The sequence below is a fragment of the Peromyscus maniculatus genome, chromosome 17, assembly GCF_049852395.1.
Source record: "Peromyscus maniculatus bairdii isolate BWxNUB_F1_BW_parent chromosome 17, HU_Pman_BW_mat_3.1, whole genome shotgun sequence".
Lineage (NCBI taxonomy): Eukaryota > Metazoa > Chordata > Mammalia > Rodentia > Cricetidae > Peromyscus > Peromyscus maniculatus.
Window position 1 is genome coordinate 2,355,409 of NC_134868.1, and position 25,714 is coordinate 2,381,122.

General features: G+C 60.5%; 3 protein-coding genes across 7 annotated transcripts; all 3 read left to right on the top strand.

The window, feature by feature from the left end:
- The first annotated feature begins 320 nt into the window (after nt 1-320).
- Jund (JunD proto-oncogene, AP-1 transcription factor subunit) lies at nt 321-1,612 on the top strand. The gene has a single exon (XM_006989149.4). The coding sequence runs from the start codon at nt 450-452 to the stop codon at nt 1,473-1,475; it is 1,026 nt and encodes a 341-aa protein (XP_006989211.1). The 5' UTR covers nt 321-449; the 3' UTR covers nt 1,476-1,612.
- A 3,313-nt stretch (nt 1,613-4,925) lies between these two features.
- Iqcn (IQ motif containing N) lies at nt 4,926-20,019 on the top strand. 5 transcript variants are annotated; one of them, XM_076553104.1, is made up of 5 exons: nt 5,031-5,195; nt 5,976-6,054; nt 9,204-9,327; nt 9,930-13,388; nt 18,975-20,019. In XM_076553104.1, the coding sequence occupies exons 4-5, from the start codon at nt 9,951-9,953 to the stop codon at nt 19,941-19,943; spliced, it is 4,407 nt and encodes a 1,468-aa protein (XP_076409219.1). In that variant the 5' UTR covers nt 5,031-5,195; nt 5,976-6,054; nt 9,204-9,327; nt 9,930-9,950; the 3' UTR covers nt 19,944-20,019. The 5 variants fall into 5 exon arrangements, with proteins under 5 accessions (XP_006989254.2, XP_076409218.1, XP_076409219.1 ...); XM_006989192.3 differs by lacking the exon at nt 5,976-6,054 and having other exon boundaries at nt 4,926-5,038; XM_076553103.1 differs by lacking the exon at nt 5,976-6,054 and having other exon boundaries at nt 5,007-5,195.
- A 1,769-nt stretch (nt 20,020-21,788) lies between these two features.
- Cist1 (colon, intestine and stomach enriched 1) lies at nt 21,789-25,409 on the top strand. The gene is made up of 4 exons (XM_076553106.1): nt 21,789-21,855; nt 23,270-23,716; nt 24,530-24,684; nt 24,795-25,409. Exons 1-4 carry the CDS (start codon nt 21,798-21,800, stop codon nt 24,840-24,842), a joined length of 708 nt encoding a protein of 235 aa, XP_076409221.1. The 5' UTR covers nt 21,789-21,797; the 3' UTR covers nt 24,843-25,409.
- Nucleotides 25,410-25,714: the final 305 nt, after the last annotated feature.

The following is a 25,714-nucleotide window of genomic DNA, read 5'->3' on the forward strand; positions in this document are numbered from 1 at the left end:
AGAGCGGGGAGAGAGGAGAGGAAGGCTTAGACCGGAGGCAGGGGAAAGGGACGGAGACCGAGCCCCGCACGCCACGCCGGGCGTGGTGACCCGGCCAGGCCGCGCTCAGCCCCACCCCCATGACGTCAACCCACAATGCCCCGCGCTGTTGTGCCATGTAGCGAGCGTCGCCCGTGGCAACAGCGGCCGCAGCAGCCACGGAGCGAGGGCGTCCCGGGCCCCGCCCCTTTATGCAAATCTACGACGTCACCTCGGGCCAATGGCGAACGGGGGCGGTGAGCTCATCGCGGGGGCCGAGGCTATAAGGGTGCGCGCGGGCGTCGCGGGCCAGAGCGGCCGGCAGCGGAGCCGGGCAGCACGGGCAGCGGACGGGGGGGCGCACGGGGCCCCCCGGGGAGGCCGCGGCCACTCCCCCCGCCCCGGGGCCGAGCGCGGCGGGGGAGGCGGGCATGGAAACGCCCTTCTACGGCGAGGAGGCGCTGAGCGGCCTGGCTGCGGGTGCGTCGAGCGTCGCCGGTACTGCTGGGGCCCCCGGCGGTGGTGGCTTCGCGCCCCCGGGCCGCGCGTTCCCCGGGGCGCCCCCGACGAGCAGCATGCTGAAGAAAGACGCGCTGACGCTCAGCCTGGCGGAGCAGGGAGCGGCAGGATTGAAGCCCGGGTCGGCCACTGCACCTTCCGCGCTGCGCCCCGACGGCGCCCCCGACGGGCTGCTGGCGTCGCCGGACCTTGGGCTGCTCAAGCTCGCGTCGCCGGAGCTGGAGAGGCTGATCATCCAATCCAACGGGCTGGTCACCACCACCCCGACCAGCACGCAGTTCCTCTACCCGAAGGTGGCGGCCAGCGAGGAGCAGGAGTTCGCCGAGGGCTTCGTCAAGGCGCTGGAGGACCTACACAAGCAGAGCCAGCTGGGCGCGGCCACCGCGGCCACATCGGGGGCCCCCGCGCCCCCCGCGCCCGGGGACCTGGCGGCCACTCCCGGAGCCACCGAGACCCCCGTCTACGCCAACCTGAGCAGCTTCGCGGGGGGCGCCGGGCCCCCTGGGGGCGCGGCCACCGTGGCCTTCGCCGCGGAGCCAGTGCCCTTCCCGCCGCCCCCAGGCGCGCTCGGGCCGCCGCCACCTCCGCATCCACCGCGCCTGGCCGCCCTCAAGGACGAGCCGCAGACCGTGCCGGACGTCCCGAGCTTCGGCGACAGCCCTCCGCTGTCGCCCATCGACATGGACACGCAGGAACGCATCAAGGCGGAGCGCAAGCGGCTGCGCAACCGCATCGCCGCCTCCAAGTGCCGCAAGCGCAAGCTGGAGCGGATCTCGCGCCTGGAGGAGAAAGTCAAGACCCTCAAAAGCCAGAACACCGAGCTGGCGTCCACCGCCAGCCTGCTGCGCGAGCAGGTGGCGCAGCTCAAACAGAAAGTCCTCAGCCACGTCAACAGTGGCTGCCAGCTGCTGCCCCAGCACCAGGTCCCCGCGTACTGAGCCTGAGCGCGGGGCGCATGCGCGGACTCGCTGCGGTGGGGGGGCGCCCCGGACTCCTTCGAGACTCGGTGCCCCCGGACTCGACAAGCTGGACCCCCCTTAACTCCGGGTGGGGACCCCGAGCGCACGACCCCCGCCCTCGCGCCACTTCTGTCTCCCCAGCCTCGCGCGTGTTGCACAAGCCCGCGCCCCGGCAGCCCCTTTGTGCCGCCGAGGAGGGGCTCCTAGAGGCGCGCAGCCTCCGCTCTGCCTTTCTTTCCTTTTTTGTTTTTTTGGTTTTTTTTTTTCCCTTTTGGAAGAGAGAACGGGAGTGTCCGATTCCGCCCTATTTATGTTTCTACTCGGGAACAAACGTTGGTTGCGTGTTGCGTGTGTGTTTCCTTGTGTTGGTTTTTTAAAGAAACGGGAAGAAGAAAAAAAAAACTCCTCCCCTTCCCCTCCCCCTCCGCGCTCCCTCCTCCTCCCCCTCCTCCCGACACTATCCCCCTCTTTTTGTTTGGTTTTGTTTTGCTGCGAGTCCACATTCCTGTTCCGTAATTCTTGGTTCGCCGGTTTTGTGTTTTCAGTAAAGTCTTCGTTACGCCAGCTTGGCTGTCCGCCTCCTTCTTCCCCCGCCGGGGCCGGCGGTGGGCGGGGCCTGGCCCGCTCCCATCCCCCAGCCCTTCCCTCCCCCATCTCCCCGGCGGGGCGTGGGCGCGGGCCCGGACTGCTCATCTGCGGGGCGAGCGCCACCTAGGTGCCGGCTGTCGGCTCCGGCCTCGGTGGCTCCGGGACGCTGGGCTGGCTCCTGGGCTAGCCTGTGCCGCTGGGCTGGCTCCTGGGCTAGCCTGTGCCGCGAAGCCCGTCCGTGCTTTCGGGGGGAGGGTGACCAAGGGGAAGAGGAGGAGGCGCTCACGCGCCTGTCTCACCCCTGGGGCCTCGGTTCCCGGTCGGAGCTTTGATTCGCCTTTGTTGATTTCGGGGTACCTCAGGCCAGGAGGGGAGGCGGCGGCCTGGAGTCCTGGGGGTGCATTTAAACATCCCCCCGACTCGCCCCCTCTCCGACGGCTCCTGCCCTCCCGTTGGAGGAAACTTCAGCCGTGTTGAGCGCTTGGCTTGGTCACTCCACGTCTTTATTTCGGTTTTTGAGACAGGGTCGTTCTGTACAGTCCTGGCCGCCCTGGAACTCGCTCTGTAGACCAAGCAGGCCTGAGACTGCCAGCGAGCCTCCTGCCTCTGCCTCTGCCTCCTGAAGGCTGGCTAAAGGCCTGCCCGCACTCCCAGCGAGTCTCCTGCCTCTGCCTCCTGAAGGCTGGGTAAAGGCCTGCCCGCACTCCCAGTGAGTCTTTACTGGCCGTGCGGGATGGAGCGCCTCAGACCCGGGGCACACGAGGCAAGGCCCCCCTTCAAGTCAGCCGCAGCCTCTGCCTGGTCACAGGCCAAGCAGGGAGGGCGGACCCTAGGGCCCCAACCGCCAAGCTGTGCACTTTCCTGTCAGCCCTGGCCATTGCTGGTGACACCCTGTGTCCTGGGGTCCCCTCAGGATGTCAGCATGGGGGCTAAGGTCACGGGTAAGTCCTAGTGGGGGGCATGTGTCCAAGATCACCCCTAAGCCAGTGGGCACTGCCCCCTTGGCTACAGAAGGGGCTTTCTCTCCTGCTGTTCTGCCTGCCCCAACCCACCTGCCCACCCTGAACAGCGCTGTTTTTAAGCCCAGCTTGGTGATGCTGGTCACCCCAGCATTTTCCAGGCTGAGGCAGGGGGTCATACAGCCTGGGCTACAGGGGGAGACCCTGTCTGGGAAAACAAAGGGCAGTAATGACAGGAACTTGAGCTAGTGCTGGAATGACAAGCTGGGTTCGTGTAGTGTGGGGTGGACCCGGCCTTTGTCCATGCGGGCGGGCATCCTCCTGAGCCGAAGCCGGAGTCCAGCTTGGGGACCATTTGTAGGACTCACAGACTCTTTCTTTGCGGGCCTCCATCGTGACGCTACGGAACGGGAGTGTCCTGGTCCTGGTTCTGCCTTCCCCATCCCTTTCAGAACGGACCAAGGTTAGTGTGCGGCCTGCCTGTCACAGAAACGAGGCTTGGAGCCCGCCTCACGCAGCGCAGTAGGAATCTGAACCCCCCCTTGGCCTTTGCAATGCTGGGCTGCTGGGCACCGCCAAGTCGACTCTGTTCCTGCTTCTGTAGTGCTGGATGGAGCTCAGGTCTTTATAAGGACTTGTCCTGTTGTGTGAGACAAGGTACCACCATGTAGCCCAGGCTGGCCTGGAACTCACAGCGATCCACCTGTCTCTGCCTCCCCAGTGCCGGGAATAAAGGCGTGTGCCGCCACCACGGCCGCTGAGGCGGTGTTGATGTTGGGAGTGTTTTTCTAGTCAGCTGATCTGAGCCAGCTGGGTACTGCAGCCTGCGATTAGGCACTCAGGATGGAGGCAGCAGGAGGTCATGAGTTCCAGGCCAGCCTGGGCTGCATGGGGAGCCCCTGTCTCAACACACCAAGGACTTTGCCAGAGTGTGTGCCAAGGGAGACATTTCTATTCTCAAGCACTGAGAGGCTGGGTCTGCAATTCAAGTCCATATAGAGATGTGAGCCTCAGTTTCCTGGTCTGTCACACAGGCTAAGGTTGCCATACCAAAGCTCCCAAGGAGACCGAATGGGCTCACCAGAGTGCTCAGAAGAGCTAAAGGTGGGGTGGGCACAGGGTCTCCTTTCGTCCAGGCTGGACAGCCCTGCAGTCCTCCGACAGCCCCTTGGCCGGGCTAAGTGGTTCTGGCTCGAGCGTGCTGTGCACAGGCCAAGGTGTGTGTCAGCCTTGGCCTGTGTAGCTGTGACTCACGCTGGGTGCTAGCCCAGACTGGGGAGGTGGCCAGAGACTCCACCTACCGCCTCCCAGAGACATGGCTCTCAGTCCATGCCTACTTTTGTTTGTGTTTTCGTTTGTTTCTACACAGGGTCTCCCTATGTAGCCCAGGCTGGCCGGGAACTGTTTGTAGAGTCCCAGCCTGAAACTCCCAGGAGGTGTGTTGACTGCCGTGGGCCATAGAGGCTTCCCATGTGTCTTTTCATGCCCCACAGGGATGCCTCTAGAATATTTTTTTTAAGATTTATTTATGTATTATGTATACAGTGTTCTGTCTGCATGTAAGTCTGCAGGCCAGAAGAGGGCACCAGATCTCATTACAGATGATTGTGAGCCACCATGTGGTTGCTGGGAATTGAACTCAGGACCTCTGGAAGAGCAGTCAGTGCTCTTCACCTCTGAGCCATCTCTCCAGCCCGCCTCTAGGCTATCTTGTGGGCCCGGCAGATACTTCAGGGGGTGACAGACCTCCGTCAGGATACAACAAGGGGAGAGGTTGGGGTCACCTGTGTGCCCTAAGTTTTGGTAGAGGTTGTAGCCATCGTGACAGCCCAGACCCTCCTCTCCTCTCCTGCCAGGGGCCCAGCTCTGCCTTCTAGAACCTCCCCTCCACTCTGCTGGGGATTGGTCGGAACTCAGCCACGAGTCATAAAGACATTTGGGTACCAGGGTCCCGAGGCTGGCCAGTGGGGCTGGTGGCTTCCGCTCTGGGGACAGGTGAGTGGGTTGGTGGGGTGCCACACATCTGTCACCCCGCTCTTGCCAAGAACATCTGTGTCCTCTGGGCTGTGGTAGCTCAGCCCCTCAGAGACAGTTAGGGTCCCCCAAGCCTTGGTGGTCCTTTGCCTCTTGGGCACCAACCCTGTGAGCCGAGGTAAGATGTGCTTCCCCGTGTGGCTAACGGAAACACCAGCCCTCAGATGTGCTCACAGCTGTCCCCAGCCTGCTGTGGTGCCCTCCATCCCTCCAGTCCTGTTTCTCAATTCCCTTCTTCTGTACCCTCACCAGGTCTTGGGTCAAATGGAGGTTTTTGTGGTTGTTTTTGTTTTTAAATAGGGTCTCGTGTAGCTCAGGCTAGCCTTGAGCTCACTAGGTGAGGATGAGCATGATTTTTTTTTATTCTCCTGCCTCCACCTCCTGTGTGCTAGGCTGGCAATCATGCATTACCACCAATACCCAGCTTTGTAGCCCAAGCCGTCCTGGAACTGACAACAATCCTCCTGCCTCAGATACCCACATACCTGATTTTATGGGGTGCTAGAGATGGAACATGTAACCTCTCACCCTCATCAGGGCTCTGCTACCTGAGCGCCAGGCCACATGCTCGCCCCTGCTCCCCAGTTCTCAGGGTCTGACCCCGCTTCCTGGGCATGAGCTTCCTGTGCAGTGTCATGCCCGTCACCGGCTGTGGTGACAATTACTGATTGTGAGCCCGCCCACAGCCCCTCCCCGCATGCTGGGGCGTCGCAGGCGGCCTCCCACAGAGGAGTGTTCTTTTGGATCAAGAGGGCAGTCTGGGTTGCAGAGTGCACAGAATGGAGGCGCAGCTGCTGACCCCATGCTGGCGCAGGGTTCACGCCAGGGGTGTCTTGAGGGCCTGGGGGGCACCGTGACCACTCCAGGACTGAGGACACCCCTGGAACCTGTCCCGAAGGTGAGGGCTGGTGGTCACCCTTGCTGAGTGGACTCAGTGAGCCGGGCTCTGCCGTGGACCCTGTAGTGACCGTGGACAGGTAACGCCAATGTTTGACTCAGTTTCTTTTCTTTTATTTTCATCAGACAGGGTGCCATTATGTCAGCCAGGCTGGCCTCGAACTCACAGAAAGCTGCCTGCCTCTGCCTCCCGAGTTCAGGGATCAAAGGCGTGCGCTATCACATGCCCCGCACTTACTGTTTCTCGAGACAGGGTCTCACTGGCCTGTGGCTCACTGAGTCATCAAGGCAGGGTGGCCAGAGAGCCCTTGGGACCCTGCCTGTGCCTCCCAGCACCCGCTTATAAACATAAGCCTCAGCACCCACAGCGGGGGGGGGGGCCTCAGTCCGCTGTTCCCAGCACCCACAGCAGGGGGGGCTCAGTCCGCTGTTCCCAGCACCCACAGCGGGGGGGGGGGCTCAGTCCGCTGTTCCCAGCACCCACAGCAGGTGGGGCTCAGTCCGCTGTTCCCAGCACCCACAGCGGGGGGGGGGGGCTCAGTCCGCTGTTCCCAGCACCCACAGCAGGGGGGGCTCAGTCCGCTGTTCCCAGCACCCACAGCGGGGGGGGGGGGCTCAGTCCGCTGTTCCCAGCACCCACAGCAGGTGGGGCTCAGTCTGCTGTTCCCAGCACCCACAGCAGGTGGAGGGCTCAGTCCGCTGTTCCCAGCACCCACAGCAGGTTGGGGGGGGCTCAGCCCGCTGTTCCCAGCACCCACAGCAGGTGGGGCTCACTGCCTGTGACTTCAGCTCAGGAGCTCCCTTCAGCCCTCCAAGGGCGCCTGTGTGCACACAGCATCATCTACCATCAGTGTTTCTATGCTGTGACGAAACTCCATGCCCAGAGCAAATGGGGAAGGAAAGGTCTATTTGGCTCACACTTCCACATCTCTGTCCATCATGGAAGTCAGGACAGGAGCTCACACAGGGCAGGACCTGGAGGATGAGCTGATGCAGAGGCCATGGAGGGTGCTGCTCACAGCTCCCAGGACCACCTGCCCGGGGGTCCTGCTCCACCACCAATCACTGATTAGGAAAATGCCCACAGGCTGACCTCATCGGACACTTTCTCAGTTGGCTCCTGTCTCTCTGATGACTCAAGCTTGTGTCAAGTTGACATAAGCTATCCAGATACACATATAAATAACACTAAAAATATTCTTTAATGAAATCAAATGATAAAACGGGCTGGAGACGACTCCGGATCTAAGCACTGACGGCTTTCCTAGAGAACCCACTTTGATTCCCAGCACCCACATAGGGGTTCACAGCCGTCTCTGACTCCCCCCCTGGGGATCCGACACTCTCTTCTGGCATCCACAGGCATTGCATACACATAATGCACAGACACACAGAGAAAGCGTTCATATACACGAAATTGTAAAAACTAAAACCAACAGGAGGCAGGTGGCATGTGGGGAAGGCTCTGGTTGACAGCAATTGCCTCTCAGTCACAGCCTGAGCAAGTGCGCGTGCCTCTAACTGAAGCACGCACACACGTCACACACGCACACTCACAGATACACATATAAAACAATATTTTAAAAAGATTATAGCCAAACGTGGTGGCGCACGCCTTTAATCCCAGCACTCAGGAGGCAGAGGCAGGCGGATCTCTGGGTTTACGGCCAGCCTGGTCTACAGAACGAGATCCAGGACAGGCTCCAAAGCTACACAGAGGAACCTATATCACAAAGGAAAGAGTTAAACCCCTCCAGCTGTGACTGTGGGTTAGTCTGCTTGTGTCTTCAGTCCTGCCGGGTTTTGCTGCCAGGTCTGGTGTGTCTATTGTCGATTTGTCTTCCGATTGTGTCTCTTCTGTGGACACAGCCGAGAACTCTCCACCCTTGGCCTGGTGTATTTGTCTCGACTTATTTACATTCAACTCATCCAAGTCTTTGTGTTTAAAGTGCATATTTAGAGGGCTGGAGAGATGGCCCAGTGGTTAAGAGCACTTACTATTCTTCCAGAGGACCCAGGTTCAATTCCCAGCATCCACATGGGGTCTCACAGCTGTCTGTAACTCCAAGATCAGACACCTTTACACAGACATACAGGCAGGCAAAGCGCCAGTGCACATAAAATAAACATAAATACATTTTAGCCATGTGGTGGAGTCCAGGACAGCTAAGGCTACACAGAGAAGCCCTGTCTCAAACACCAGTAAGTATATTTTTTAAAGGTTCATATTTGGTAGTAAAATTAAGTTAGGATCACTTGACTATCATTTATCCATGTAGACAGGGTCTTATTCTGTAGCCCAGCCCGGCCTTAAATGAGCACCGATTCACCTGCCTTTGCCTCCGGGTGTGGACTAAGAGTGTGCTCCCAGGACTAGTCTAGTTTGTTATTGTTGTTCTGTTTTCCCTTTTTTATGTGTATAGGTGCGTTACCTGCGTGTGTGTCTGTACCACATGTGTGTCTGGTGCCTGCTGAGGCCAGAAGAGGCGTCATATCTGCTGAGACTGGAGTTTGGGACGGTTGTGAATTGTCACGTGGGTGCTGGGAGCCGAACCCAGGTCCTCTGCAAGAGTCACAAGTGCTGCTAACCACTGAGCCGTCTCTCCGCCACTGACCTAATTTTTTTTTTTTGTTTGTTTGTTTGTTTTTCGAGACAGGGTTTCGCTGCGTAGCTTTGCGCCTTTCCTGGATCTCACTCTGTAGCCCAGGCTGGCCTCGAACTCACGGAGATCCTCCTGCCTCTGCCTCCCGAGTGCTGGGATTAAAGGCGTGCGCCACCACCGCCCGGCTAATTTTTTTTTAAGTGATGAGTATTAATTTGTGTATGGGGTGCGTGTGCCGGGAGTACATGCGGACGTAGAAGGTAACTTGCAGGAGCTGCTTACCTCCTCCCACTCGGGAGGCTCTGGGGTTGAACTTGGGTCCAGCCAGGCCAGTTCCTCCCACGCGGAGCCATCTTGCTGCTGTAGACTGCACTTCCGGCTGACTGGTGTGCTGAGTGTGTGCCCCGATGTGTGGCTCTGTTCTCACCCTTCTAAGACATGGACCCCACAACCCCACGTGTCCTTGGGACCCTCCTAACCCCTGTTACATAAATGTGCAGGTGTTAACTGCCCGGTGACACTGACCTCCTCCCCAGGCACCCCCATCCGGCCTCCTCCCCCCCCCCTCCTGCTCCATCCTCCTGTGGCCGAGTCCATACCCCTCCTCCCGCCGGTGTTTCTGACAGAACCAGCCCAGAGAGCTGCTGTGCACGTTTCTTGGAATGAAGAACTGAAGCGGCCTCCTCATACAGGCTGACTTCCAAGATTACGCCTTCTTCTGTTCCTTTTCCAACTCTATGACCTTCCGAGGTAAGGCGCTGGCCGGGCCTGCCTGGGGCCTCGGCCGCACAGTATAGTTGTCCCTCTGCACCTGCTGTCTGTCTGTCCTGCAGAACCACGGGGATCTGGATTGTAAGCTCTCGAGTCTCCCCTCACAGGGACCCCCGTGTGTCACCCCCGTGTGTCACGCCCGTGTGTCACACACCCACCCACTGCTCACCCATCCTTCCTTCCATCACATTTCCACTGTGCACCCAGCCCCGCCCACTCACCCACCTGTCTGTCTGTCCATCCCCCCGCCCACTCTCACCCACCTGTCTGTCTGTCCATCCCCCCCACTCTCACCCACCTGTCTGTCTGTCTGTCCATCCCCCCACCCACTCTCACCCACCTGTCTGTCTGTCCATCCCCCCGCCCACTCTCACCCACCCACCTGTCTGTCTGTCCATCCCCCCCACTCTCACCCACCTGTCTGTCTGTCTGTCCATCCCCCCACTCTCACCCACCTGTCTGTCTGTCCATCCCCCCGCCCACTCTCACCCACCTGTCCATCCCCCCGCCCACTCTCACCCACCCACCTGTCCGTCTGTCCACCTCCCCCCACCAAACCCCATCCTCTGCCCCATCCCCAGGCTCTGCCGCTCGGCTCAGGAATGGCAGCGATGCAGCCGGCACCCCCACTCCAGGCCCCACACCTCGCGTCACCGGGTGGGCCGTGCCTCTCCCAGCCCCAGCAAACCCCTGCTCATCCAGAGAAAGCCGCCCAGCCGCACCCTCAGCCCCAGAGTGAGTCCTGTCCACCCAAGGAGCCAGCTGCACCGCCCTCACAGCAGGTGCCGCGCCTTCGCGCCGTGGTGGAGAGCCAGGCCTTCAAGAACATCCTGGTGGACGAAATGGACATGATGGTCTCGAGGGCGGCCACCGTCATCCAAGCCAACTGGAAGGGTTACCGGCTGCGGCAGAAGCTTATCTCGCAGATGACGGCGGCCAAGGCCATCCAGGAGGCCTGGCGCCGCTTCAGCACGCGCCGGCTGATGCGCTCCAACAAGCTGACCTTAAAGAAAGCAAGGAGGGAAGAGGAGGGCGACATCCCCTACCACCCTCCGCAGCAGGTACGCTTTCACGCCCCAGAGGACCAGCCGCCAGTCATGGTGAGCAAGGAAACTCAGTTCCCATCCAACGACAGCCTGGTCCCTTCACACACCGCGGCAGCCCCGGGTCCCTGCAGCAGCAGAGTCCACAGGGGTGGCCTCCTGCCACAGCAGCCTGTGACCGGCAGACCCACGGGTCCCAAGTATCCACCCTGCATGTTGACCAAGACCGTCAGGAGCTCCTGTCTCATCAGACACTTGGAAGGGGACAGTGTGAAGAGCAGGCATGTGACTTCCAAGACCATCAGATTGGGGACCCCAGAGTCGGCAGCAGCGGGGAGATGTGTCCAGGCCGTTCATGGATCCATGAAGACCCAGACCCATGTCCACACTGAAGCAAGTGTCCCTAAGGCCCCACCACACACGTATCCAGTCAACAAGACCCCTACGGGTCCAGTGGCTTCCGCCCCTAAGCCCCCAGCCACAGTGGCCACAGCACCAAAGAGTGTGATGCAGACCTGCCCCACATCCCCAGCAACGGTCATGAAGATGCAGATGTGCCCCACATCCCCAGCAATGGCCATGAAGAACCAGCCAGTAACCTGCCCGACTTCCCAGGTGACCAGGCCCCTGGCTCACGTACGACCCAATCCTTCATTCTCTAGCACCGCACCACATATGCGGCCTGTGGTCCCCGCGGCCAGGGTACAGCCCCCAGGGTGTGCTGTGACCTCCACAATCAAGGCCTCACCACGCCCCAGGGTTCCCATCAGTAAGTACCCACTACAGACTGGCCCTGGTCCCATGATGGCAAAGATTTCACCCCAGATGCGTCCAGTGGCCAGAAGTCAGCCTCAGACATGCGCAGCATCTACTTCGTCCAAAACCTCCACTCAGGCGAGCTCCACAGTCAGGTCCTCCCCTCAGACTCGCCTGGCCGCGATGATAACCAAGACTCCAGCTCAGATACGTTCTGTGGCTGCTGTGCTCAGGACCCTGTGTCTGGTCCCCACAGTGGCAGCCTCAGGTCCCAGGGGTTCACCCCAAACTCCAGTGGTTGCTGGCATTCCCAACACCCCATCCCAGGTCCACCTGAACAGCCCAAACGCCAAGGTCGCCGTGAGCACCAAGCAGACCACCACGGTCGTCAAGGTGGCCTCTCAGTCATACTTGGGTGAGGAGAAGGGCAAGTGTGGACCCCACGGACATCTAGACAGTGTGGCTCCTAAACTTCCAGCCAAGTCTCCATTGGAAGCAGAAAAGTTGAAGCCTGGGCCCCCGAGGGCGCCCAAGAAGGAAGCAGCTCCCAAGACCATTATCACCAGGGCTCTGTCGTGGACAAAAGTGACAGAAGACAGGAGCAAGCCCCTGATTCAGATCCAGCAGAAGGCGGAGGTGGTGAAGGTCTGCTCCAAGGTGTACATGCCTGAAGAGATGACTGTGACCCTGTCCCAGGCCCAGCTGGCTGTGCCCCTGACCAAGGCCGCCTCTCAAGTGCAGCCACCCGCTAGCCATCCCCGAGTCCCGCCACCGTCACCTGTCTCTAAGGCTGTGTCACAGTCTCACCCGACATCTGGGCTGGCCACGGGCCTACCTGAGGGACGACGGCCACCTATCGGTCCCTCTGCCACCCTGTCCTCCTCGCCACTGGCCGCACACCTGATGGCACTCACAGCCCAGCTCCAGCCTGCTAGCGAACAGACCAGATCTGTGCCAAGAGCTCATCCGGCTGCGTCATGTTCAGCCACAGCCTCCCCGAAAGCACGCGCCCCGGGGATGACCTTTGTCCCTCCCGAAGGATACCCAAACACATGTCCACTCACCCCCGCTTCCCAGCACCACGTGGCCTCTCACCCGACCAAAAGCTCACCGCAGCTGCGTCTACCTGCTGAGCATTCAAAGACCACGAGCACCAAACCCACCAAGGCCACGTGCCAGGTCTGCCCACCCACTAAACTCAGCAAGGCCCCATCCCTGGCCCATCTCATCACATGCCTGGCCAAGGTCCCATCCCAGGCCCATCTGCCCATGGGGCTGGCGAAGACCCAGCCTCAGGCCCAGCTGGCCCCCGACACGGCCAAGTGCCTCCTGGCCGCCCACCCTGCCGCCGACCTCAGCAGCAAGACCCTGTCGCAGCCACTCCTTGGCACGACCAAGACACCTGTCCAGTTCTGGCAACATTTTGGGACACTTAACACCGGGTCCCGTGCCAAGCCAGACGACAGGAACGCGGCCCAGCCCCAGCTCCATAGCCATGCACAAAACAAGGCCACGCAGAACCCACGCTCAGTGGCCACAGATATCCAAGGCATGCTGGTGCCTCTGCTGACTCCCACTGGACACCCTGTATGCAATGCAGAATCCTGGGGTGACAGTGGACAGGCACAGAGCTCACCGCCACCCCCTGTGCCCAGCCAGGCAGTGCCCTGCCATGAAGACCTGGCAGCGTCCATTGCATCCCTGTGCGCAGACCTGGTGGCCATGCTGGGCTCCCCTGAGGACCTGCGGACACTCCTGGCCAAGACACTTTCTCAGGGGGAAGTAAGGACGGCACTGAGCCAGGCTCTGTCCCGGGAAGTACTAGGGCCCTCTGTGGTCAAGGCCCTGCCTCAAGGCATGCTGGGAATGGCACTGATGAAGGCGTTGTCTTGGGGTGAACTGGGCATCACCCTGTCCCGGGCCCTGTCCCGTGGTGAGCTGCGTCCGGAACTCAGCAAAGCCACGCAGGGCAAGCTGGCTGAGGTCCTGTGCAAGGCCCTGACAGAAGACGAGAGGACCACGCTCAGCCAGGCTCTGTGCCAGGGTGAGCTGGGCGCTGTTTTCACTCAGTCCTTGGCCCAGATGGCCCAGAGAACAGGTGCCTTCCTCCCCAAGGCCACCTCGAAAATGGTGGGGAGCCGGATGACCACGGCACCTGCCCCAGTGGAGGTGACTTGCAGCGGGAGCCTGTCGGTGGCGTGGGGACCGGCGCTGGGTCCCGTACGAGCACGGTGTAGCAAGGTCAGGCTACCATGGGAGGGCTTGCCCTGGGGACAGCCCCATGGGATCCTGTGGGGCAAAGGGGACGGGGCCACCTTGGAGGGGTCACCCTGCTCGCCAGAGTCCTCCGTGGGCTCCTTCTCTGGAGGGGTCGTTACCAGCGCTTACCAGTGTCCCCTGCTCATAGTACCCACACTGTCCTGGGAGAGGGGTTCGGGACTCTGTTCTGGGCTGTACCCGAAGCCACTGGATTTTGACCCCATGGCATGTGGTGAGGGTCCCCATGTCCCCAAGCGATCTTCCCAACAGCCTCCTCCTTGTCCGTGGCAGCCCCTAGTTGCCAACGGCGCGGGCCCAAGCAGTAACCAGCCATCGGTGACCGGCAGCACAGCCCCGAGTTCCCGCCAGCAACCCCTGGCCAGCAGGGTGCCCCACCCATGGGCGTCATACCGAGAGGGCAACCTGGAGGCCAGCAAGCCCTCGAGTGGCGTGGGCAGTGGGAGGTACCCGATGTCCCAGCAACCCACCGCCTGCCAGGGCGGCGTGTGCCAGTGTCCGAGCCCGGGGGCACACAAGGTGTCTCCCTGTGGCCATTGCTCTGCCATAGTCAAGGGTCGAAGTCCATCACCGAAGCAGAAGGTTAGGCGGGTCCTGTCGCTGGGTCACAGACTGTCCGACAAGGAAATAGTCACCGTAGTGAGGAATGTAGTAGATGACCACCACAGTGGCCAGGCATCATCGGTGTACCTACATCCCAAGGTGCAGAAGGGCTCCAGCACCTCCACCCCCAAACAGGAGAGGCATCCCCAAGTGTCCTTGACCCCCTCCCGTCCCCAGGGGCAGGCCGCGGGCCGCCACATGTCCCTTCTGGATGAGTTACTAGCTGCATTCCCGCAACACCCTAAGATCGTGTTAGCCAAGAGCTACCCCCGGGGCTCAGTTGTCCACAGCCAGGACGGGGGCTCTCACAGCTCTCTGCAGAGCGGCACCTCGGCCAGCGCCTCCACACCATCCAGCCTGACGCCTTCAGAACTTCTGGATGGTTGTTCCAGCCTGACGCCTTCAGAACTTCTGGATGGTTCCCGGGAAGGTGACGTGCGGGACTCCCAGCCAGTGTTGAGAAGGTCCAGGGAGGTGAGGCACAGGCCCCAGGGGCCACTGGAAAGAACAGGGTTAGCTGGTTCTCAGCACACGGCCCCCCAGTCTCAAAGGCCACCCCTGGATCTTGGGCCCCTCCTCATCCACAGCACCAGCATGGCCCTGGATGTCCACTGGGACTCAGAGAGTGGGTCTGACTACAGTACTGGAGACCCCACAGAGGGGCTGTCCCAGGACACCACTGCACCCTGGCATGGGAGGAGCCATCAGATCCATGCTCGAGACCTGCAGCTAAGGGGGGCCACTCAGCTGGGTCCTACCCCACCCCAGGACATACTGCCTGATGGGAAAGCCCCAGGCCCTGGCCAGGCACCTAAAGCCAGTGAGGTATCGCCATGCCTAAGTCAGCCATTAGAGGCCACAGGGCTGTGTCCAATCCCATCTCAGCCTGCAGGATCCAGTACTGTGTCCCCAAGCCTGACCCAGCCATCCATGGACACTGGGGTGGCCCCAAGCCTGGCCCATCCATCTGTGGCCACTAGGGTGTTCCCAAATTTAGCCCAGCCATCTCTGGATACTGGGGTATCCCCAAAACTGATGGAACCATTGATGTATTATGGGTTACCTACAACTTTTAGTCAGCCATTTCTGTACTACAGAGGGTCCCCAATCTATACCCAGCCACACATGGCCTCCGGGGTCCCCTCAAACTTAACCCAGACCTCTGGTGCTAATGTGGTGGCCTTCAGCAAGCAGCCGGTGAGCCCTGGGTTAGCCTCAAGCCAACCCCAGCTGTGTGCCATGACCCACGTGTCCCCAAGGGCCACTCAGCCACCTGTGATCAGCTGGCCACCAGCCGGCTCCTCTCCTATGCTCCAACACGGTACAGGGCGTCCAGACTCAGTTCAGACATCTGTAGCCACTGGGGTGTCCCCAAACTTTTTCCAGCCATTTGTGCCCTGCAGCCTGCCGTCAAATCTCACCCAGCCTTGTGTGGCCACGATTGTAACCTCAAACTTGGTGCAGCCGCCCATGTCCTTCAGCATTTCGCCAAGCCTAGCCCAGCCTGTTGTGGTCAGTGTCATGTCCCCAACTCTGGCCCATGCATCTGTGGCCAACAGGGCACCCCCAAGCCTCGGTCAGCCAACCCCAGCCAATGCTGTGGTCCCTGGAGTGTTCCAGGTGCCCCTGACCAACAGGGTGTCCCCCAGCCTGAGACCCCCACTTCTGGCTCCCAGGGTCTGCTCTGATCTTGCCCAGGCATCTGTGGCCAGCTTGGGCCCCCTCGGCCTGTTGCCACCCACGGTGGTGTGTGGTGTGGGTCGAGGGAGCAGCCGGCCAGCCGTTGACCCACAGCAGCAGCCACGCGCGGACAGCAGCACAGCTCAGAGCCGGCCCTCCATGCTCAACCTAGCTGGGTCCTGTCCATGTGCTATGACTAGGCCAGGCCAGCCGTCCCTAGGAGTCTGTGGCAGCCCAGGGGACAGACTCATGACAGGTACCAGGAGCCAGCCCAGCCCTCAGGATCCCACGGTCTACTCCGAGCTGACACAGGTCAACAAGGGGCCCCCAGGTCCCGTAGCTCAGTCCATGGCACCTGCAGAAGATGGTGGCCTGATCTTGGGGGCCAATGTCCCATGTCAGACGTGGTTCAGGGGCATAGCCCCAGGGGTGTGCCCGGGGCCCGTGGCTACTAGACTGTTTCTAAGTGTGTGCCAGGGGGACAGTCCACCCCCCATGGCTGCCTGGGCCTTGCCAGTGGATGCCCCCTGGACTCACGAACAGGCTGCTGTGACTACAGGTGTGGCCCAGGGCCCATGCCCAGCTGTGATGCCCAACATGGAGGTCCCGTCTGAGCTCTTCCCAAACCAGCTGGGTACCAGCTTCCCTCAGACCTGTGCCTCTCTTCCTGTCACGTTAGACCCCCAGCTCCTCTCTATGGCCACTATGGTCCCACCCAGCTGCCGATATGCGGGTATGGTCATTCCAGACACAGCATTGGGTGCTGTAGGTGGGGGTTTGGCCCAGGATTCTATGAACAGAGAAGTGCCCACGGCAGGGGTCCCCAAGCCTGGGGCTGAAATCGAGAATCTCAACCTTTTTCAAGGCTCTGTGATCAGGGGCGTAGGAAAGAGTGTCCCCCCAGAGTCCATGGTGGATGGCGTGGTCCAGAGTGTCCGCCCAGAGTCCATGGTGGATGGCGTGGTCCAGAGTGTCCCCCCAGAGTCCATGGTGGATGGCATGGTCAAGAGTGTCCACCCAGAGCCCATGGTGGATGGCGTGGTCCAGAGTGTCCCCCCAGAGTCCATGGTGGATGGCGTGGTCCAGAGTGTCCCCCCAGAGCCCATGGTGGATGGCAAGGCCCAGAGTGTCCCCCCAGAGTCCATAGTAGATGTCGTGGCCCAGAGTGTCCCCCCAGAGTCCATTGTAGATGTTGTGGCCCCGAGTGTCCCCCCAGAGTCCATTGTGGATGGCAAGGCCAAGAGTTTTCCCCCAGAGTTCATAGTGGATGGTGTGACCCAGAGTGTCCCCCCAGAGTCTATGGTGGATGGCAAGGCCCAGAGTTTCCCCCCAGAGTTCATAGTGGATGGTGTGGCCCAGAGTGTCCCCCCAGAGTTCATAGTGGATGGTGTGGCCCAGAGTTTCCCCCCAGAGTCCATGGTGGATGGTGTGTCCAAGAGTGTCCCCCCAGAGTCCATGGTAGGTGTCAAGGCCCAGAACCTACCTCCAGAATCAGTGGTTAGTGGTGAGGTTCAGAGCTCCCACCAAGATTCTGTGGCCAGTGACATGGCCCTCAGGCTCCCTCCATGTTCTGTGGCCGGCGGTGTGGCCCCCTGTCTCCCTCGAGAGATGGATGGTAGGAGGGAGAAGCTGGGTCCAGCTGTGGAATCCTTGCCGAGCTCCCATTCCCGGGGCCCACGCCTGGGTTTTGTGGCCAGCGGGACGGTTCCTGGCATGCCTCTGGGTGCTATGGCAAGTGGCGTGGCTCCAGGGTCCTTGCTGGTAGGAATCAGTCCACGTCCCTATCACGCAGCACAGTCTGGGGAGCACTCCCGGGTCTCCTTCCTGGCACCCCATGTCACCAGCCTGGCCAGTGCCCACTCACCAGCCCCAGCAGTCCAGAGAGTGTCCCAGGACCAGCAAGGTTTGCCCACAGTTTTGTCAGGAACCTCACAGTTTAGTTCAGACCCTGGGCTGACAAAGCTTGTCGGTGTTGATAACCCGACCTTGCTGAAGCCGAGACAAATCCACAGCACAGTGTCCTCCTCAACAAGGGAGCCTGGTATAGACCCTGTCAGATCTGAAGGTCTCGAAATCACCTCGTGGACGGGCCTCGGTGCCACGGGAGGTGAGTGCCATGAACGTGAGACCCTGGCAGCTGAGAATATTCTCAAAGACCAAGTGGCCTTGGTGGCAGAGGCAGCTTCCGGGCGAGGCAGAGGTGTCACCCTTGTCCCTGTACAGGCCCCAGTTCCGGGTGAGCACTCCACCGCCCACAGCACCAGCCCCGTTCAGCCCTTACCCCCAGAAAGCCCTGCTTCCGGGACCCCGAGCCTGCGGGAGGCCCCTGTGGCCGACCGTTCAAGCCAACCTCCAGTCTCTAATGCCATCATGGGCCCACCACAGCCGAGTCCCAACACTGAGGGGACAGCCAGGCTGCCTCCAGGGTCAGAGGTCAGCACAGGAAACCCCAGCATTCTCCAGAGCTCAGGGGGGACTGATTCAGCACCTCTAACTAAAAATAGGGCTCCCAGTTTCTCCCAGATGGGAGAACCTCAGAACCACACCAAGAGTAACCACCGAGAACCCCTCACTGCTAAAAATTCCTACCGCTCCATTCATGGCAGCCTTGTCTCGGAACTTCTAGAAGGTTCCATGGACAGACTGCTCCCCTTCAGTAGTCCACTGAAGAAGAAATCTCAGGGCTCATCGGACGGTCACATGTCCTCAGGTACACCCATGGTGGGCACCACTCCCATCATCCACTTGGGAGATGGGAGGGGTCAGAAAACAGCCTCAGGAGTTCAAGGGGTGTCTCTGGCCCGTCAGTCATCACCAGATGGCTCCCAGACACCCCTTCTTGGTGAGGCTGCCCACGACACCAGACACACTGGCCAGCCAAGAACAGTGCTGACCCTCACCACACACCCCGGCCAGAGGCCGCCTTGGGTCGCAGGGCCTGGAGTCAGCTATGATGGAGGTTTCCTGGTCCCCACCACAACCCATGACCAAAATGCTCAGTGTGTCACCAGCCCTGGCTATGACGGGAGCTCCCAGATCCCCACTGCACCTCCCAGCCACCAACATCCGCATGTCACAGCTCCCAAAACGAGTTTCGATGAGGGTCCCCAGAGGGTCCCCACTGTGCTTTATGGCCACAGGCTTCAATATATCACAGTGCCTAAACCAAGCCTTGATGGGAGTTCCCAGGTGCCCACCACACCCCACCATGTTACACACCCTGAAACTGGCCATAATGAGATATCCCCACCCCCCACTGTACCCCAGGGCCCTGTGGATGCCGGCCCGGCTGCCGGCCAGTCATGGAATTCCAAAGTACCCAACGTATCGGTCAGAGCCACAGCACATGCTGGGGCACCCCGAGGCACATGGCATCCCAGCAGGGGCCACAGGCCCTGGGAGCCCTCGGGGGCGGAGGCAGCGCTGGACCACAAGCCCTCGGCTGAGCTGCTGGTGTCAGTGCGTGCCATGGAGAAAGTTGTCGTCCAGGCCGTCATCACCATCCAGGCGTGTGCACGTGGTTATCTGGTGCGTCGCACTGTGAAGGTGTGGCATCAGTGGGCCACCATCATCCAAGCGACATGGCGTGGCTACCGTGTGCGCCGGAACCTGGCCAGGCTGCTCAGGGCCACCACCATCATCCAGGCTGCCTGGCGTGGCTACTGCACTCGCCGGGCCCGGGCCCACCAGGTGTTGCTCCCCACCATGTGGCCGGGGCACAGTGGCAGAGCCCAGGGGAGCTCTGACACCAGGACCAGCTCGGAGCACCGCTGCTTCCTGTCCTGTCAGCCCGATGTCTGCAGCCTCTGCCAGGCCCTGGGTCCCCGGGCAGAGAGTCCGCCCAGTGTCGTGATGCTCGTGGGGTCCCAGCCACGCACCTGCCACGTGTGTGGCCACACACTGTCTACTCGCGTGGTGCAAGGCTTTGGCCAGGGCGTCTCAGTCCAGTCCGGCTCTCGTTGGGCCGCACCGGTGCCCCGGCAGCATCCCCTGCTCGGCCAGCAGCACAGAGCAGCCACCCTCATCCAGGCAGCCTGGAAGGGCTACAGGACCCGCCGCCAGATCAGCCAGCAGCAGTCCGCAGCCAAGATGGTCCAGGCCACGTGGAGGGGACACTATACCCGCAGCTGCCTCACCACCGATGCGCTCTTGGGAACAGGAAGCCCGTGGGCCAACTCCAGGGACACTTCACGCCGTACCTCGAGGGCTCACTCTTTGCACTGGCCTGGTGTCTAGGCCCCTGGCTGTGGGCAGAGACACCATGGTGGCCGTGTGGCCCCATGGGTCTCATGAATAAAGAGCACTACAGCCCGCCTCTGGTCACGTCTTGAATTAAGAGACAAGGGGAAGTCTAGATCACGCCAGCGGTAATGAGTCCCAGTGGCTCCAGCCCATGTGGGATCTGTAGCCAGGGTTGGAGAGCCTTATTTTTCAGGGGCCACAGGTCACTAGCGTGAAATCTTGTGTGTCACATGGGTAGTGACGTGAAGTATCTGGGAAAGGTGCCTGCTGCTCAGCCTGTGTGTTTGTCATTGGGACCCACATGATAGGGAAACTGACGACCACAATTTGTCTTCTGACTTCCCCGAGCGCACACACACACACACACACACACACATGCACACACACACACATACACATACACACACACACACACATACACACACACACATACACACATAAACACACACACACAACACATACACACATAAACACACACACACACAACACGTACACACAACACACACACACACACATACACACATAAACACACACACACACACAACACATACACACATAAACACACACACACACATACATACATACACACAACACACACACACATACACACACACACATACACACATAAACACACACACACACACACACACACACACACACGCATACACACACACACACACACAACACATACACACATAAACATACACACACACACATACACACACACACATGCACACACACACACATACACATAGCATGCATTCATACACACACATAAACACACACACACACATACACACACAAAGCACACGTGCACACACACACACATACATACACACACACACATACACATAGCATGCATTCATACACACACACACACACACACACACACACACACACACACACACCTGCGTCTGGCTGGGTGTGGTGGCATCTGTCATCTCAGCATTGGGTGGCTGAGGCAGGAGACTCACCAGGAGTTTTCGGCCAGCCTGGGCTACATGGTGAGAACTTATCTCAAAACCAAAGATAAACCAAAGTGAGAGCCGGCCCGGCAGCCCATCCTCGGCTGGAGGGTGCGAGGGTTCCTCCTTCCGAAAACACTGGGAGATTCTAGCTGCACCCGCGGGTGGCGCGAGCCCTTGGGAGACGAAGGCATCGCCGGCCCCGCTTGGGGGAGCCTGGCAGCCAGAGATGGTATTCTGCTCCGGCTTGGGGCAGCCACACAGGGGTGTCCCCAGCGATCACACAGGGGTGTCCCCAGCGATCACACAGGGGTGTCCCCAGCGATCACACAGGGGTGTCCCCAGCGACCATACAGGGGTGTCCCCAGAGGCCACACAGGGTGTCCCCAGCGACCACACAGGGGTGTCCCCAGCGACCACACGGGGGTGTCCCAGCGACCATACACGGGTGTCCCCAGCGGCCACACAGGGTGTCCCCAGCGACCACACAGGGGTGTCCCCAGCGACCACACGGGGGTGTCCCAGCGACCATACACGGGTGTCCCCAGCGGCCACACAGGGTGTCCCCAGCGATCACACAGGGTGTCCCCAGCGACCATACAGGGGTGTCCCCAGCGATCACACAGGGGTGTCCCCAGCGATCACACGGGGTGTCCCCAGCGATCACACAGAGGTGTCCCCAGCGGCCACACAGGGGTGTCCCCAGTGACCACACAGGGTGTCCCCAGCGATCACACAGGGGTGTCCCCAGCGGCCACACGCGCGGGTGTCCCCAGGGCAGCGTGGGGACGGAACCGGCGCCCTGCGCTCCCCGCGCTCGCCGGCAGGGAGCGCGCGCGGACGGGCGGCTGCCGCGCACCCGCAGCCTGGGCGGTCCGCAGGAATGGCGGGTTCCCGACGGCTGGCGCTGGCGCTGGCCTCTGCCGTCCTGGTATTCTCAGGTAAGCTGGTGGAGGGGAGCGGCGTGGCTCCGCGGGACAGCGGGGCTGGGGACACCGAGCTCAGATCCCTTCCCTCCCAGACACCGACCCCTTAGGGCCACCTGAGCTGGGACAGAGGCCAGGGACCTCCCCGACACTTCAGGGGCCCCGAGCACAGCCCGCCCCATCCTGAAAGTGGAGAGGACACGCGCGCGCGCACACACTCCCCTGAGGGTGGGGAGGGCCAGGGGTAGAGAAGTTCGTGGCACCGGACTTAATTCCCTCTGTCTGTTCCTGAAGACAGTTCGGTTTCCTTCCAAAGTCCCACACTTATCCCTGGAAGCCCAGGCTGGCTCCAGCCTGTGAGCCACCGTATCAGGGCGACTGACAGGCTCGGCAGCTCCAGCCTTCCATCTTGGGAAAGCCCAGGGCCAGGCACACTGCTCTGCTGTCCTTTCTAAGTTTCCAGTAAACCACGAGGACCTACTCGGGGCCAGGTACTCAGCAGGGCTGCTGTCTGCCGCCACCTCCTCTTTCAAGGCTCGCTTCTTTCATCAGCTCACTTAGAACCTTAACTTACTGCCAAGTTCTGCTTTGGCTTGGGGTCCACTACGGTACCTGAGCCAACATCACTTCCCAGAAACTTCTCAGCGTGGACTCACGTCCCTAGATCCCTTTGCCGAGGGGCCTGGGAGACTGAGGGGTAGGAGGGGTGGGCTCAGCATACCCTCCCTGCACTCAGGGTCAGCACCTAGATGTTATTTCCTCATCTGCTGAGTGGGTGAGGCCAGGAGGAAGCAGAGCGCTCACCCGGCAGAGAGGACTAGGGAGTGGCAAAGCAGCCAGCAGTGACCTTGTGCCCCGCACACCTGGTCGGAGCCACCCGGACCTGGGAAGGAAGTCATGGCAGGAGGCAGACCAGGAACTATTTCCACAGCCTCTGAACTCTAGGGATGGATGTGAAACCAGGAGCCTGGAGGGACAGTGTGAGTCAGACACCTGACTCCTGGGATTGGCGAGGCTGGGGTGTGGCCAGCGTTCGGGGCAGAGTTCAAACCTTAGTCTAATCCAGGGCTCCCCAGTTCTCAGGGCTCTAGAAACCTCTGGACAGGGGTGGTGCCTGCTCCCGGGGGCAGAGCTGAGAATGCTTCAACTTTCTGAGACTCGGTTTCCCTCTTGTGTGAAGTGTGACGTAGTGGGTACCTGAGTCGTAACGGGTGGCCCAGAGCTGAGCGTCAGGCAGGGTTGGTTGCCTTAGGTGTCCAGAGCGCTTGCAAGCTCCGCTCAGAGCGCTGTTGTTTAGCCAAAGGTAAGAAAGCAATCCTTGGCATGCGGTGCCGGGCTGGGATCAAAGTGGGCAGCGCCCTCACCCTCGCGCCTGCTGCCCAAGCTTCATAGACGCAACCATCTCCTTTTCCTGGTGTCGCTTTTACAGTATTCAGGGAGAGCACAGCAGTAAAGAGTCAAGAGTCAACGCCTGCCACCTCATCCTCAAGTCCAGAGCCAACGTCTACCCCCTCCACCTCAAGTCCAGAGCCAACGTCTACCCCCTCCACCTCAAGTCCAGAGCCAACGTCTACCCCCTCCACCTCAAGTCCAGAGCCAACGTCTACCCCCTCATCCCCAAGTCCGGAGCCAACGTCTGCCGCCTCCACCCCAAGTCCGGAGCCAACGTCTGGCACCTCATCCCCAAGTCCGGAGCCAACGTCTGCCCCCTCCACCTCAAGTCCAGAGCCAACGTCTGCCCCCTCACCCCCCACTCCAGACTCCAGCTCCACAAGTGCAAACCCAGGCTCAGTCTCCCCGGACCCAGAAACAGCCTCTCTCCCCAGCTCTGGCTCTCCAGGTTCTGAGCTGAGCACTGCGTCGGATCCTGGCCAGGGTAAGTGTAAGCATTGGGGGCGGCCGGAACCTGGCTGCAGTTCTGGCACCAGTCAGCAGGGGGCGACACAGCCCTGGGAGTGTGAGCGGCAGCGGCCACCCACGAGCCACCTTACCCTCCTGCTTGTGCCCTCACTAGCTTGCTGGCGTGTGCTGGCTCCTGAGGACACAGCTATGTGCAAGAAAGACAGGTTGCGTTATCTAGTTGTAGCGGTGTGCAGGGCCCAGTGTCGCATTCCTGACACCAGGAGGAGGTGGCAGAGGATTACCTCACGTTTGAGACCGACCTGGGCCACATGGTGGGTCCCATCTTTAAAAGGAAAAAAATCCACATGAAGTTATATACTTGCTTATAAAAAAACAGCATGGGCCCTGGAGAGTGGCTCAGGGGTGGAGCCCCCGCCTAGAATCCCCAGTGAGGGGCTGGGGGCGTGGTCAGGGTGGAGCCCCGCCTAGAATCCCCCAATGAGGGGCTAGGGGCGTGGTCAGGGTGGAGCCCCGCCTAGAATCCCCAGTGAGGGGCTGGGGGCGTGGTCAGGGTGGAGCCCCGCCTAGAGTCCCCCAGTGAGGGGCTGGGGGCGTGGTCAGGGTGGAACCCCCACCTAGAATCCCCAGTGAGGGCTGGGGGCGTGGCTCAGGGGTGGAGCCCCGCCTAGAATCCCCAGTGAGGGGCTGGGGGCGTGGTCAGGGTGGAGCCCCGCCTAGAATCCCCAGTGAGGGCCTGGGGGCGTGGTCAGGGGTGGAGCCTAGGATCCCAGTGAGGGGCTGGGGCGCGGCTCTGGCCAGGGCTGACCCCTTTCTCTCCCCGATGCAGGCAGCCTGTGGATCCCCACATCACACAGGAACCCGGGCGTGGTGATTGCAGTGTGTCTGCTTGTCTCTGTCTTGCTCATTGGCTCTGTGTTCACTGCTGTCAGACGCTGTAATCGAGATGCGCCAGCTTTTCATAACCTGGATACCGTATCCATGGTGAGACGGGTGTCCTCAGGGCTGGGCAGCTGTCTTCTCATGAGGCATCCCCCTGCGGTGAAGCCCTATGGTGCTTCACGCTAACCCACGCGTGTTCCTCTTTCTTCTAGAGCAGTGTGAGCCAGAGGCTGCCGTTTGCAGACCGCCTGCAGTCCTGACTCGCAGAGGCCGAGAGATGCGTGTGTGTGTGTGGGGGGTAACACCTGGGAAAAACAGTGGCTGGAGAGGTCCCACCGTGCTGACCTGGGATAAGCCTGCGGCAGGAGGATGGCTGGAGCCCAGGAGTTTCAGGCCACTTTGGCCCCCACATCTAGTACTCAACTCAAAAAGTCAAGTCAACCCAGGGGGGATGGAGGATGCCTGTCATCCCAGAACTTGGGAGGTGAAGACAGGAGGGCCCGGTGTTCAAGTCCACCCTGGGCTACATAGGGGGTTTGAACCAGCCTGGGCTACACGAGACTGTCTTAAAAAAAGAAAATAATTGAGGGGCTGGAGAGATGGCTCCGCAGTTAAGAGCTGGCTGCTCTTCCAGAGCAGAGTTTGATTCTCAGCACCCACATGGCAGCTCACAGCCATGTGGGACTCCAGTTCCCGGGGATCCGACGCCCCCTTTCGGCCTCTACAGTCACGAGACTCGCAGGTGATAGACACACAGACGTACTTGCTGGCAAAACACATACAAAATTGAATAAGTATGAACTAAATAAATGAAGTCCTTGGTATTCATAGGTGCTTCCTGAGCTGTGATTCATGTGACCAGTAGTGACTAAGTACCTCTGCCAATCATGCTGGTGACCTGTGTCTGCTCTCGGGGTGACAGCGGAGATGGGTGTGCACTTCAGAGGGAGCCACGGGGCAGAAGGCAGGGTGCTCTCCTCACCCAAGGGCTTGTGTGACCCGGTGTCCTGGCAGGACAGAGGCCACTCTCTAAGGATGACCCTGACCCAATGGGAAGCAGCTGGGCAAAGCCACAAACCCAAATCACCGTAGGAGGCCCACACCGTGGGAGAGAGGCCCGTGGGAGAGAGGC

Coding starts and splice junctions, on each gene's coding strand:
- Jund (XM_006989149.4), top strand. CDS start 450: ATGGAAACGCCCTTCTACGGCGAGGAGGCGCTGAGCGGCCTGGCTGCG.
- Iqcn (XM_006989192.3), top strand. CDS start 9,951: ATGGCAGCGATGCAGCCGGCACCCCCACTCCAGGCCCCACACCTCGCG. Junction 13,389..18,974: donor TACGAGCACGGTGTAGCAAG/GTCAGGCTACCA, acceptor ACTGTACCCCAG/GGCCCTGTGGATGCCGGCCC.
- Cist1 (XM_076553106.1), top strand. CDS start 21,798: ATGGCGGGTTCCCGACGGCTGGCGCTGGCGCTGGCCTCTGCCGTCCTG. Junction 21,856..23,269: donor TGCCGTCCTGGTATTCTCAG/GTAAGCTGGTGG, acceptor TCGCTTTTACAG/TATTCAGGGAGAGCACAGCA. Junction 23,717..24,529: donor TGCGTCGGATCCTGGCCAGG/GTAAGTGTAAGC, acceptor TCCCCGATGCAG/GCAGCCTGTGGATCCCCACA.